Genomic DNA, 15882 nt, shown 5'->3' on the forward strand with positions numbered 1-15882 from the left:
GTTAATCTGTCCTCCATTGAGCTGGTGAGAAAATTGAAGGTAATTTACCTGAACAGGTGATTTTTGCCACTTCAAATGTATTACATTCATTCTGGCCCCAGGGTGAAGATGGACAGTTCCATAGACTGATGTCGTGTTTGCGGCATTGTACACGGTCAAGCCAGTTTGGAGCTGAAGCCAGTCTTGGTGTGCTCCAGTCCACACTGCCACTCTTTCCACAGTTCAGCTCTTGACAGATTAAAGACACTGTGTCTGAGTCCATCTGGTCCATGCAGACATTACCCCAGGTTCCATTGTAAAAAACCTCCAGGTTCCCAGAGCAGCCTTCAGTCAGTCTGATCTCTTTAAACTCTGAGGACAAAAACAGGATTTGAAGTCCACATGGTTGAGTAATGCTGTCATATGACTCCTGAAAAGTCTTTCATTCAAACAGGCAAAAATGGAAAAAAGGGGAAAAAGAATTTTAGGAAAATTTCATCAGTTTTCCTGTCATAACCAAGACTCATCAATGTTTATAATAAAAAGATGCATTTATTCAAACCGATTACCTCAATCTCATTCAGCTTGAGTGTGTGATATTGATGATGCATTTGAGTTGAATACCTGAACACAGCACTCCCACGTCCTCCTTGTGTCCACAGTCATGTCGACCCCATCCCTCTGATGGACAGCTCCAGAGGGACGTCTCGTTCCCCTGGCAATCCACTTTATCCAGCCAAATTGGTCCAGTTCCTGAACCAAACCAGGCTGGAACCGGTCCACTGAGGGCCTCTCCACACTGGAGCTGTCTGCACACCACCTGGGCATCCTTCATATCCCAGGAGTCATCGCACACTGTTCCCCATGAGCCTTTGTGGAAAACCTCCAGACGCCCTGCACACTCACTCCCAGAACCCACCAGTCTGAGGGACCTGTGACCTGAATTAAAGCATGAAGCAGACTCAACTTCTAAACTCAAGAATTTATTTAACAACTTTTTTAACAGAATATTGAATCTGAAACAATTTATAACAAGTGTCCAAAGGCATTGAGATTGGTCTGACAATAAAAGAGACTGCCTCTGTTCTCGTGGAAATCAGAGGCCAGTTCAAATGACAAAACTTCCAGTCATGTAATACTCACCAGAGCAGATGAGTGACAGCTGTGAACTGGAACTGCAGTTTGTAGTTTGTGGTGAGCTGCAGTTTCCCAGATGAGTTTCAGTCCCAGAGCACTGGAAACCAGTCAGACACTCATCACTGTCCCTTAGACCAGACCCAGAGGAGTCACTGAACTCTACCACAGAGCCACAGTCCAGCTGTCTGCAGACCACAGAGGCTTCAGACAAACTCCAGGAGTCCAGGAGAACTCTCCTCCAGGCCTGATGGAAATAAACCTCCACCTCTCCCTCACACTCCCTCTCTCCAGTCAGCCTCACCCATCCAGCATCAGCAGACATAGAGGAACCTGAAGAGAAAATTTAAATTTTACCAAAAGCCTCCTATTTATGAATCAGTTATTCATGAATCAAAGTACCAGAGTGATGATTATTCTGACTTTCTGCAGCATTCAGTCATAAAGTGTATGTAACTGTGTCCCTCATATAAACTGACCAGAGCAGAAGACTCCAGCATCCTGCCTATGAGAGCATGCAGCTCGACTCCATGAAGAGATGACACATGCTGAGAGGTGTGTCTCGTTACCCTGGCAATCAAACACATCAGCCCGTACTGGGTCACTCCCCTCCCCAAACCAGTTCACTCCCACTATAGCCACGGCACTCCCACAATTCAGCTGCCGACAGAGGACACTGGAGTCTCTGATATTCCATGATGCATCACACACTGTTCCCCACTCACTGAGGTACTGCAGCTCCACTCGACCAGAGCAGGAGTCAGGACCGTTAACTAGTCTGAAGTCTGTGTATCCTGTTAAGATAAAACATAAGATGGCACTTCATTATTTATGTTTATCTTCTCCTTCTCTCTGCACTGTAGAGCTCCTTCTTCTCTTGTATTATTGCTTTTGCTGCAACGAAATGACTTTCTTCCCAGGAATTAATAAAATGTTTAAGTTAGTAAACAAGTAAAGTAATGATAATAAAGTGACCGAGAACAGATGATCATAAGTCACCAAAAACATCAAGTAAACATGTAACCAAAAACATAAGGTAAACATGTCACAAAAAGCAAAATATAATTTACTTACTATGTTTAGATTCAGGTTCTAATTTTTTATAGTTATTTCTAGTCATCATCTGAAAATAATTGTGAGAAATAATACATAATTCTTAATAAATTACATTCACTTTTGGCATAAGGACAAGTCAATAATTAATAATTACCAGTGCATTTCAATCCCACATTGTTGTCATGGGAACAGTTGTGTCTCTGTGAAGATGATGTTGGACAGAAGAAAATCTCAGATTCGTTGCCTCTACACAGAATCTCCTCTGACCACACCTCACCCTCCCCTTTACCAAAAGCAGCAGCTCCCAGCACCTCTACAGGAACCCCACAGCCCAGCTCTCTACACACCACCTCTGCATCCTGCTGGTCAAAGTCAGCATCACACACCGTCATCCATTCATTTCCACGAAACAGCTCCACTCTTCCAGAAAACAGACTAGAACCACCAGCTAGTCTGGTCCCCTGACCTGTCAATTAAACAGTGGTTTATTTCACAAATGTGCTTTTATAAAACTATACATTTTTCATAAAAAAAGAAAGAGAATTATATTGCTTCTTTCCTGGAGAGAACATTAAATATGTTTTATGACAACTGAGTGAAGATTTGACTAAATACTGATTCTGAGGAAAGTGACATATTCTTTCAGAGCATTTTTTTCATGAGCTTTTTATTCATCTCTTTTTGTTCATTAATGACATTAAAATTATTCTGATTATACAGTAAGATCAGTAACACTGTTATACAGTCACATAACTGAAACACTGAATAAGATAAGAGTAGAGAGACAGAATGATGAGTCTAAAGCTCAGGAATGGAATAAATTATTGGAGAATGACGTCTCAGAGATTTTCATCAGTAACATGGACACTGTGACTTGGACACAATAAATGACCAGTGTGTTGAAAAAGATTTAAAGACAAAAACATTGACATATAAAGATAAATCTGGAAAAATAAATTATTTACAACAAGATCTTTCAAAACATCAGTAGTAATAATCATCAATACTTGGTGAAAATTCAGTCTGAACTAAACAACAAAAACTATATAATCTCTCTTTACTTCTTTCCTCTCAGTACAGTCTCTGCTGTTCATATACACACACAACCTAAGCTCCATCATATAAAACTAGTTACCTCCACACAGCAATAACTATAACTCTCACAACCTCACACACACACACACACACACACACACACACACACACACACACAGACAATATTACCAATCAAGCTGTCTGTCTCACAGCACCACACACACACACACACACACACACACACACACACACACACACACACATATATCCACATACAAACAATTACAAATCAAACATGTCACAAGCTCAATATAAAAATGTACACACACACACACACACAACTACCAATCAAACAACAACACTCCAAGCTCCAGACACACTTATCAATCAAATATACACAGCTAATACACAAATAACCATAATCATTTAGAAAATACTATCCAACATCACCAAACAAATGAAAAAACTGAACACAAATTAGTAGATTGCTTTTAGGCTGAATTAAATATGGTTAAATTATAATCATTCTAATCATTCTGTTAAAAGGTGACAGTATAAAAGCTACATGATGTGATGAGAAAATAAAGACATGAGTAAAAGGATGTGAATGACGACACAGAGATGTATAATATAGAAATGTGTATGGTGTGGTTAATGACTGAACACTGCAGTAGATTATTGTCATTTATTACTGAGGTTTAGAAAAGCCTACCTGAACGGATGACTCCAGCATACTGATGATGAGCACAGCATGGAGTCCACCTGTCATTTGATCTACAGTTCTTCAGTGTGGACTCTGACCCTGTACATTTCACTCCGGTCATCACGATTGGTCCTGATGCCTCTCCAAAACGATGATCTTTCACTGCCTCTACTGCCTCCCCACATCCCAGCTCTCCACACACCACTGCAGCATCACTCATGTCCCACCCAAAATTACACACTATGCCCCACTGTCCTTCATGAAGAACCTCCACTCTCCCAGCACAGTGACTACCACCATTCACCAGCCTCACACTGCCTGTAGAGGAGAGAGAGAGAGAGAGAGAGAGAGAGAGAGAGAGAGAGGGAAAGAATGAATTTCAGATTTCATTATAAGTTCCTTGAAAATATCACACTGTATCATGCTCATTTCTCTCTGTTTCAATGTCAGTAATTCACCTCCCTCGAGTAGTAAAATATAACAAGTGCTAAATAAATGAAAAACGAGGGGGTGTCTGGGACAACAGGTAATTTTTTAGCTTTTTGTTCTTCATACACACACACACACACACACACACACACATACACACACAACTACCAATCAAACAACAACACTCCAAGCTCCAGACACACTTATCAATCAAATATACACAGCTAATACACAAATAACCATAATCATTTAGAAAATACTATCCAACATCATCAAACAGATGAAAAAAACTGAACTCAAATTAGAAGATGTCTATCACGCTGAATTTACTATAGTTAAATTCAGAGGTGCACAAAGTACACAATTTCATTAATTGAGTCAAGTTATAGATACTCCTGGTCAAATATTACTCCAATATAAGTAAAAGTTGTTCAGTTGAATTTTTACTTGAGTTAAAGTACTGGAGTACTTGCCATTAAAAATACTTAAGTATTCAAAAGTAAATTTTCTTTTTGATGTCAAAGCATTGTTATATTGTGGCCACAATGCATTTACAGAGTCTAATGACTCTAAAAAACAACCTACTGAATGCACTGACTTGCTTGTAGAAGCTGTAGAATAAAAAGCTTGTGGAATATGCTACAAAGCCCATAGAAACACAGTTGAATAGAATGCTTCCTCTATAAAACAGAAGTGTACAGCTTCAGTTAAACAGGCCCTAGGTTAATTCAGATTGGCATTAAAAGGATAAACACGTCATAATGTTGTAGGGTAGGTTCATTTTACTTCTACTACATAGCGTTGCCTGAAATGTGAAAAAGCCGGATGACCCTCGTCACTGCTTGACCGCACCCCCACCCCCACCCCCACCCCCACCCCCCTCGTCTTATTGGGACCGGGTCCTACGTGAATCCACTGGTGAGGAACCTTTATCGTTATCATCTTTATCTGAAATAGTAGTAGCCATCAACTGTTTAAAAATAAATGCAGCACGCAATTGACTGACAGCATTAGAGTGGTTTACCATCATTGGTTTTTCTCCTGTGACGAACACAATATGGCCTATCGCATTTTAAAAAAGAAAATTCATCCACTGACTTTTTAGCTATGCTTCAAAGTGATGAGTAACGAAATTCTTACTGAGGTTTAGAAAAGCCTACCTGAACAGATGACTCCAGCATACTGATGATGATCACAGCGTGGAGTGCCCTTGTCATTTGATCTACAGTTCTTCAGTGTAGACTCTGACCCTGTACATTTCACTCCAGCCATCACGATTGGTCCTGATGCCTCTCCAAAACGATGATCTATCACTGCCTCTACAGCCTCCCCACATCCCAGCTCTCTACACACCACTGTAGCATCACTCATGTCCCACGCAAAATTACACACTGTGCCCCACTGTCCTTCATGAAGAAACTCCACTCTCCCAGCACAGTGACTACCACCATTCACCAGCCTCACTCTGCCTGTAGAGGGGAGAGAGAGAGAGAGAGAGAGAGAGAGAGAGAGAGAGAGAGAGAGAGAGAGAGAATTTCAGATTTCTGAATTACATTGGGGCGGCTCGGTGGTGCAGTGCGTAGGGCTGTTCCCTCACAGCAAGAAGGTCTCGAGTTCGATTGCCAGGCGGCTGGGGTCTTTTCTGTGTGGAGTTTGTATGTTCTCCCCGTGTCTGTGTGGGTTTCCTCCGGGAGCTCCTGAGGACATGCAGGTTAGGAGAATTGGAGACACTAAATTGCCTCTAGGTATGAATGTGTGTGTGAGTGTGTTTGTCTGTGTGTCTGCCCTGTGATGGACTGGTGACCTGTCCAGGGTGTTTCCCTGCCTTTCGCCCTATGAGCGCTGGGATAGGCTCCAGCACCCCCTGCGACCCCAATTTGGATAAGTGGCTTTGAAAATGAGTGAGTGAATATTATTACCTTTTTGGAAAGAACATAAAATATGTTTTATGAGTGAAGATTTCACAACATACTGGTACTGATGAAAGTGACATATTCTTTCAGAACACTTTTTTCATGAGCTTTTTATTCATCTTGTGATGAATGTGACAGAAGACCCAAGTGCAGAGCTCTGATACTTTAATACAACCGTTCAACGAATCCAAATCAGAATCCTTAGGAGTAGTCAAGAAACACAAGCCAGGGTCAAAAATCCAATGGAGAGTTAACAGGAATCAGTGCAAACAAATCCAAAAACAAATGACAATGAGCAGGGTCAAAAAGGCAGGCAAAGGGTCAAACACAGGAACAGACTATCAGACACAATCAGCAAAAGTTCAACAGCGTTCAGTAGAGCAAGCTCAATACCTCACAAAGAGGTGCTTGCTACTGCAGCCCTTAAATCCCCCAGTGGTGATTAGGTGGATTTGCTGCAGGTGTGTCAAAACTCAGGAGACTCAGAGCGTGGGCGTGGCTGAACAGCGGATTGGCTGGGAGCAGGTCTGACACATCTCTTTTTGTTCATTAATGACATTAAAATTATTCTGATTATACAGTAAGATCAGTAACGCCGTTATACAGTCACATAACTGAAACACTGACTAAGATAAGAGTAGAGAGACAAAATGATAAGTCTAAAGCTCAGGAACAGAATAGACTATTGGAGAATGACGTCTCAGAGATTTTCATCAGTAACATGGACACTGTGACTTGGACACAATAAATGCCCAGTGAGTTGAAAAAAGATTTAAAGACAAAAACATTGACATATAAAGATAAATCTGGAAAAATAAATTATTTACAACAAGATCTTTCAAAACATCAGTAGTAATAATCATCAATACTTGGTGAAAATTCAACAAAAACTATATAATCTCTCTTTACTTCTTTCCTCTCAGTACAGTCTCTGCTGTTCATATACACACACAACCTAAGCTCCATCATATAAAACTAGTTACCTCCACACAGCAATAACTATAACTCTCACAGCCTCTCTCTCTCACACACACACACACACACACACACACACACACACACACACACACACACATTTTAGTGACTACAAACGAACTAAAATTCATTGAGAGGCTAGTGAGGGAGTTCTGTACTGCTGACTCACTACTCACAATGAAGTCCAGCTTCCAGGCATTTACATTTAATCGGTTATTTCACAGATCAAAAGAAGACCATTTCAGACGTCAAACTGAACACTAGCACTGCAAGGCAAAGCAAGGCAAAGATCATGAGCATCCAAACAGTAAGTGCGGTCAACAAAAAACACACACTTCTTACTCACTCCCTCTCCATACTGCCATACCGGTGAACAGGTGAATATATTCCCTCATTCTTTCAAATGTTACCTGCACCTACAGCCATGTGACATGTGTGACAATTGTAAACCCAGAAATTGATGCGCAAATTCAAACACAAAAGAAACATTTCATAGGACATGGCATATGGCTCCTATACACACACACACACACACACACACACACAAACACATACATACATACATACATATCTCCACATACAAATATATATATATATATATATATATATATATATATATATATATATATATATCCACATACAAATAATCACAAATCAAACAGTCACAAGCTCAATACAAAAACATACACACACACACACACACGCACAAACACAAACACGCACATGTGCACACACACTTTCACACAATTACCAAACAATAACTATAACAGTCACACCCTCACACACTCACACACACACAGTGCAAAACAGGATATTACCCATTACAATTACCAGTCAAACAATAACACTCCAAGCTCCAGACACACTTATCAATCAAATATACACAGCTAATATACAAATAACCATAATCATTTAGAAAATACTATCAAACATCATCAAACAAATGAAAAAACTGAAAACAAATTAGTAGATTGCTTTTAGGCTGAATTTAATATGGTTAAATTATAATCATTATAACCATTCTGTTAAAAGGTGAGAGTATAAAAGCTACATGATGTGATGAGAAAATAAAGGATGTGAATGACGACACAGAGATGTATAATATAGAAATGTGTATGGTGTGGTTAATGACTGATCACTGCAGTAGATTACTGTCATTTATTACTGAGGTTTAGAAAAGCCTACCTGAACAGAAGACTCCAGCATACTGATGATGATCACAGCGTGGAGTGCCCTTGTCATTTGATCTACAGTTCTTCAGTGTAGACTCTGACCCTGTACATTTCACTCTGGTCATCACGATTGGTCCTGATCCCTCTCCAAAACGAGGATCTATCACTGCCTCTACAGCCTCCCCACATCCCAGCTCTCTACACACCACTGCAGCATCACTCATGTCCCACCCAAAATTACACACTATGCCCCACTGTCCTTCATGAAGAACCTCCACTCTCCCAGCACAGTGACTACCACCATTCACCAGCCTCACACTGTCTGTAGAGGAGAGAGAGAGAGAGAGAGAGAGAGAGAGAGAGAGAGAGAGAGAGAGAGAGAGAGAGAGAGAGAGAGAGAGAGAGAGAGAAAGAGACAGAGACAGAGACAGAGAGAGGATGAATGAATTTCAGATTTCATTAAAAAGACAACTGCCTTAAAACAGTTGCAAAACACCCTCTTGGAAGAAAACTGCTAAAAGATGTCATTTTAAACATATATTCTTTATGTTCTTTCCTTATTAAACAGTGAAGAAGTCTGGGTCAGGTAAACAACTTCTCTCTTTAAAATGTTATTATATTTCATTGTAATGATAAGTTTATTGATCCCATGACCTTCTAACTGTGAATCTGCACTTACCAGCTGTGGTGAGATGAATTATGGAGGACAGAAAAATGATCCACACACACGTCTCCATCTCTCTCTGCCCCAGACCACGCTCCGTTTCAACAACTAGTCACAGAGCACAACCTTCACCTCTGCTCTCTCACATTGACTGAAGGAACTGAGTCCTCTTAGCCCACCTAGAGAGAGGACTCCTCCCACCCACCAATCACACTCACTGTTGCCTTATTAGAGACACTGCAGGAAATCATCAAACAGCTACAGTCACAAATCAGAGAATGCTCTTTAAAATTCTCCAAATATATCAAAATAAGATCTGTGTTTTTGAACAGGACTCCTCCTCCTGTCTGTAGACACGTCTCCCTGAGGAGAGACAAGGCACATCAGCTCTGTGAGAGAGTCACAAAACCACAAACACATTTATTTCAGAAAGCAGGTACACAACTGAATACATTGCAGCTGTGTCATCTACAGAAAAGTGTGTGTGTGTGTGTTTTTGAGAGAGAGAGAGAGAGAGAGAGAGAGAGAGAGAGAGAGAGAGAGAGAAAATTATGGAAAAGTTATGGGAAAAAAAGATAATAATTTTAATACAAAAAAATCAGTGTTTTGTCAGATTTAAAATCTGAGCTCGAAAGCAAGTGAAGTTTCTTAGAGTTCGTGTCTTTTACCCAGGGAAGGTCGCTCAAAGTCAAGAGACTTTCTGCTGTGCTCTGGATAACTAACCCTACAACCCCATCTAGTGGTGATTAATAGTAAGTATTAAAATAAATAAAAATCAGGAGGAATCTGGAGGGTCAATGTTGAAGGCAGTTTTGTACTATTTTTGTGTGTGTGTGTGTGTGTGTGTTTGGGGGGGGGGGGGGTGTTGTGCACTTCTAAGCACATCCAAAGCAGTTTTAAAATTGTTCCACCACAGTTTCAGTTTATTACTCTCTTCCTTATACAAAAGATATGATTGAACAGTACATCAATCACTGCACACTTCTGATTGTGGTAAAATGAAAACTGAAACCAATTTTGACAGAATGAGGGATGTGTCTGTTGGTAGTAATATTTACCATAAAATGGTGTTTTATGATATAAAGACAAATCATTTGCCATCATACTGCAACCAGATCTGTGTTTATTCAGATTAGTGTTTGTTAAATGAACTCATGTGTGTTATTGTCAGTTCCCTCATTTAGTTTGGAGAAACAGAAATCATGTAGAAGATAAGGTCACAGGTCATATATGAAATCATGGCAGATCAAAGTCCATCCTGTGAAGCTCGACTTACTCCATATAGCCCCATCTAGTGGTGAGTAGGAGAAAGTGCTAAATTGAAAGAAAGCGGAACTGTCCATGAGAGCAGCATTTTTCAGAAGATTGTTCAGCACATGTACTGTGTGTGGACTTCCGTGGAGGTCAGTACACCCAAACAGGGTCCTACTAATTGCCACACTGCACCACACTGTACCACACTACACCACATTGTACCACACTACACCGCACTACACCACACTATACCACACTATACCACACTACACCACACTATACCACACTACACCACACTATACCACACTATACCACACTATACCACACTACACCACACTGTACCACACTACACCACACTACACCACACTACACCACACTATACCACACTACACCACACTATACCACACTACACCACACTATACCACACTATACCACACTATACCACACTACACCACACTGCACCACACTGCACCACACTGTACCACACTACACCACACTATACCACACTACACCACACTACACCACACTACACCACACTATACCACACTATACCACACTACACCACACTACACCACACTGTATCACACTACACCACACTACACCACACTGTACCACACTACACCACACTATACCACACTGTACCACACTATACCACACTGTACCACACTACACCACACTATACCACACTATACCACACTACACCACACTACACCACACTGTACCACACTACACCACACTGTACCACACTGCACCACACTACACCACACTGTACCACACTACACCACACTATACCACACTATACCACACTACACCACACTACACCACACTGTACCACACTACACCACACTGTACCACACTACACCACACTACACCACACTATACCACACTGTACCACACTACACCACACTACACCACACTATACCACACTGTACCACACTACACCACACTGTACCACACTGCACCACACTACACCACACTGTATCACACTACACCACACTACACCACACTGTACCACACTACACCACACTGCACCACATTACACCACACTACACCACACTACACCACACAACACCACACTATACCACACTGTACCACACTATACCACACAACACCACACTATACCACACTGTACCACACTACACCACACTACACCACACTGTACCACACTACACCACACTATACCACACTGTACCACACTACACCACACAACACCACACTATACCACACTGTACCACACTACACCACACTACACCACACTGTACCACACTACACCACACTATACCACACTGTACCACACCACACTGTACCACACTGCACCACACTACACCACACTATACCACACTACACCACACTACACCACACTACACCACACTACACCACACTATACCACACTATACCACACTGTACCACACTACACCACACTACACCACACTATACCACACTACACCACACTACACCACACTACACCACACTACACCACACTATACCACACTACACCACACTACACCACACTACACCACACTACACCACACTATACCACACTATACCACACTACACCACACTACACCACACTGTATCACACTACACCACACTACACCACACTGTACCACACTGTACCACACTACACCACACTACACCACACTACACCACACTACACCACACTATACCACACTGTACCACACTGTACCACACTACACCACACTACACCACACTACACCACACTATACCACACTATACCACACTATACCACACTGTACCACACTACACCACACTGTACCACACTACACCACACTATACCACACTGTACCACACTACACCACACTACACCACACTATACCACACTACACCACACTACACCACACTGTACCACACTACACCACACTATACCACACTGTACCACACTACACCACACTACACCACACTACACCACACTACACCACACTATACCACACTATACCACACTACACCACACTACACCACACTATACCACACTGTACCACACTACACCACACTACACCACACTGTATCACACTACACCACACTACACCACACTGTACCACACTGCACCACACTGTACCACACTACACCACACTACACCACACTACACCACACTATACCACACTATACCACACTACACCACACTACACCACACTGTACCACACTACACCACCCTACACCACACTGTACCACACTACACCACACTATACCACACTACACCACACTGTACCACACTACACCACACTATACCACACTACACCACACTACACCACACTACACCACACTGTACCACACTACACCACACTACACCACACTACACCACCCTACACCACACTGTACCACACTACACCACACTACACCACACTACACCACACTGTACCACACTACACCACACTACACCACACTACACCACACTATACCACACTACACCACACTACACCACACTATACCACACTATACCACACTATACCACACTGCACTGTACCACACTGCACCACACTGTACCACACTGTACCACACTGTACCATACTACACCACACTATACCACACTGTACCACACTCTGACACTACAGCACACTATACCACGCTGTACCACACTGTACCACACTGTACCACACTACATCACACTGAACCACACTGGTTCTCTGCGCTGCCATACACTCTCACTGAAGAAAAATAATACTAACAATGATGTGAATAAAGAAGATAAATCAGAAGAAGACGAAAACTAACCATTAGCATTGGGTTCCTGCACTTTGTGGACTGTAGTAAATTTATATTGTAGCTTAATGCACGGTTCACAGGTAACTTCTTTTCTTTTTGTTTAAGGCGAAAACCATATCATAATACATATTCCATATGCAAAGGCTTATACACTACATCCTGACATGTGCAAAATCCATATTCTATACAGGCAAATACATAAGTTGATAGCTATGCCTCTATGAAGTTAGATCAATGTTATTTTTGAATGGTGTGATGATTCATATTTGCAGCTCAGTGTCTCTAGAACAAAAGAGATGCTTATTGACTTTTGCCGAAACCCCTCTGTTACAGCATCGACTTTTATCGGTGATACAGCCATGGAGACAGTAAGCCAATACAGGTACTTGGGCACCATCCTGGATGACAAAAAGACTTTCGATGCCAACGCTGACTCTATCTGTAAGAAGGCCAATCAGAGACTGTTTTTCTTGAGAAAGTTTAGGGGTTTTAACGTGGACAGATCGCTTGTGAAGATGTTTAATTCGTCTTTTATTGAGTCAGTTTTAACTTCTGAAATGATCTGTTGGTTTGGTAACCTCAGCATGGTTAACAAAAAGAGGCTGGGGAAGATTGATAAACTTTGCCAAAAGACCACTGACACTAACTTGACAAATCTTGGCCATGTTTATCAGGTTAGAGCCACTCTGAGGGCAATGGCCATTCTGGCAGACACTCAACACCCTCTTCATACAGAGCTTTGTCTCCTGTCATCAGGGAGGAGGTACACTTTCCCTCAGAGAGCCACATCACACAGATATCTGACATCATTTCTTCTGTCAGCTGTTGGGTTTTTGCAACTGCACACACATTGTAACAAAGGACTAATGGACTCTTAGTGTTTTATATAATAATAATAATAATAATGATAATAATAATAATAATAATAATAATAATAATAATAATAATAATAATAACACAAGTTTATTTCGAGCCCAATATCACTATTTATGGTCTCAAAGGGCTTTGCAAGTCTATAACAAAGTTAAATCAAAATTATGTTACCTATAACACAGAGAAAATAGATGAGACTTAAGTTAAGTTTTAAAGGTATGGAGAGAGTTTCTCTGATTTCTGTAGGGAGACCATTCCAGAGGAAGGGAGAGCGGTAGGAAAAGGCTCAGTAGCCAGCGGACTTCTTTTTAACTCTTGGAACGACTAATAATCCAGAATCTTGAGACTGAAGGGTGTGTGTATGTGGGTGTGTGTGTGGGGGGGGGTAATCTCATTGCAGCTTTAATATGATGACATCTACTGTATGTTATATGTATTTATGTTTTTTATACTCTTTATTTATGTGCTATTTTCTTCATTTTATGATGTGTATTGGTTGTGTTCACGACTGCTTGCAAACCAGATTGCCCCTCAGAGACAATAAAGACCATCCCATCCAATCCAGTCCAGTCCAGTCCAGTCCAGGCAGTGTACACTGTGTGGCAGGAGTGCCAGGCACTGGGTACCATGGTAACCCAGAATAAATCTGTGTGTACAGCAAGTCTTCCTGACACAGAGAATGACTGAGGGAGTGATGTAAAAGAGGGATCTCAAGAAAATAAAACAAAGTGAAGACATCATAATTTAATTCCTCTTACAACAGTCTTGTCATAATCTTTTGGATGGAGCTCAGGTGTAGAAAGGAAAGAAAAGCAAATACAACCTTCCTGCTGCAGAGCTACACCCTGAGGTGGAGTCCAGTAAAGATGAGACACAGCTCCACCTCCCCACTACAGCCAGGTTCTGCTGCTGTGAGTGAATCTGGAGCTGACCAAGGCTCTCACTCTCTGTCTTCAGTGGTCAGTGCAGGTTTGACAGATTGGTGCTGTCCATGGTGCTGAAGACTGTTGCCAATCGGACACTGGGAGCTTTCAGTGCATGAGGGGAAAGTGCTTGGTTTCTTCAGCCCCACAATGACTAAGACATAGTGAACTCACTTCAAACAAACACTTACTGTAGGTGTGTTTTATTGGTGTTAACGTACCATGTGTTTGTATTTTTGGTAGTAATATTTCTCACCTTTAAAGGGCATTAGTGCACATGGCAGTGGGTCACCTCAAGTGATCAGAACTGAATCACACACAAACACACACACACACACAAACACAGAACCTTTGTCATCTTTTCCAGGACAACACAGAAATAAAGTTTGAATGGAGCCAAAACCATGAGAGAGAACATACCGGGCTACTGTTGTAATATGTTTTAAATGTGAGGAAATATTCTGCTTGGATTCTGATTTGAGTTGTCATCTACACATTAATTATATAACCAGACCTGTTTTTGACAGTATAAGAAATGATGTTAAAAACATTCATCTTTTTAAACAGCAGGTGTGCGATGGTGAAAACATTTATTCATTATTCATCATTGCCTTGTTGCAAATGTATCGACTTTCATTTCTGAAGAATTTTTATCATTTCTCTGCTGCTTTCAGACACAAATTACAGTACATTCAGTCTTATTGGTCTGGTAACTTTAGTATGTGCAATTTAGTTGTAAATTCACCATCTCAGTGGACATACTTCAGTTCAAAAGACAGCTTTTGCTAAGGAGTGTGGTACTTTAAGGTTTAAATAGTTGTTTTCCCACTAGAGGGCGATAGAGTTACATAGTCAGTTTACTGCATTGTTGTGCAGTAGACACTGGTTCTCAATCCTGCTCCTGGTTGACACCTGCTCTGCACCTTTTCCATCTTTCCCTGCTCTACCTACCTCACCAAACTCATCAGCATGTGTACTTATTTTTGCCAAATTGCCAAATTACTGGTTAAATGAATTTCATTGGTGTTTATATATATATACATATATATAT

General features: G+C 41.3%; 1 protein-coding gene across 1 annotated transcript in view; it reads right to left on the reverse strand.

Annotated features, from left to right (window-relative positions):
- The window catches only part of LOC115824191 (scavenger receptor cysteine-rich type 1 protein M130-like), a 30252-nt gene that overhangs the window by 1030 nt on the left and 13340 nt on the right, over window positions 1-15882 (reverse strand). Inside the window, exons 11-13 of the mRNA XM_030788298.1 lie at window positions 1123-1134; window positions 604-918; window positions 18-351 (exon numbers count right to left, since the gene is read on the reverse strand). Coding sequence (XP_030644158.1) covers window positions 18-351; window positions 604-918; window positions 1123-1134 — 661 coding nt within the window. The remainder of the gene's footprint in view (window positions 1-17; window positions 352-603; window positions 919-1122; window positions 1135-15882) is intronic.

The sequence above is a fragment of the Chanos chanos genome, chromosome 11, assembly GCF_902362185.1.
Source record: "Chanos chanos chromosome 11, fChaCha1.1, whole genome shotgun sequence".
Lineage (NCBI taxonomy): Eukaryota > Metazoa > Chordata > Actinopteri > Gonorynchiformes > Chanidae > Chanos > Chanos chanos.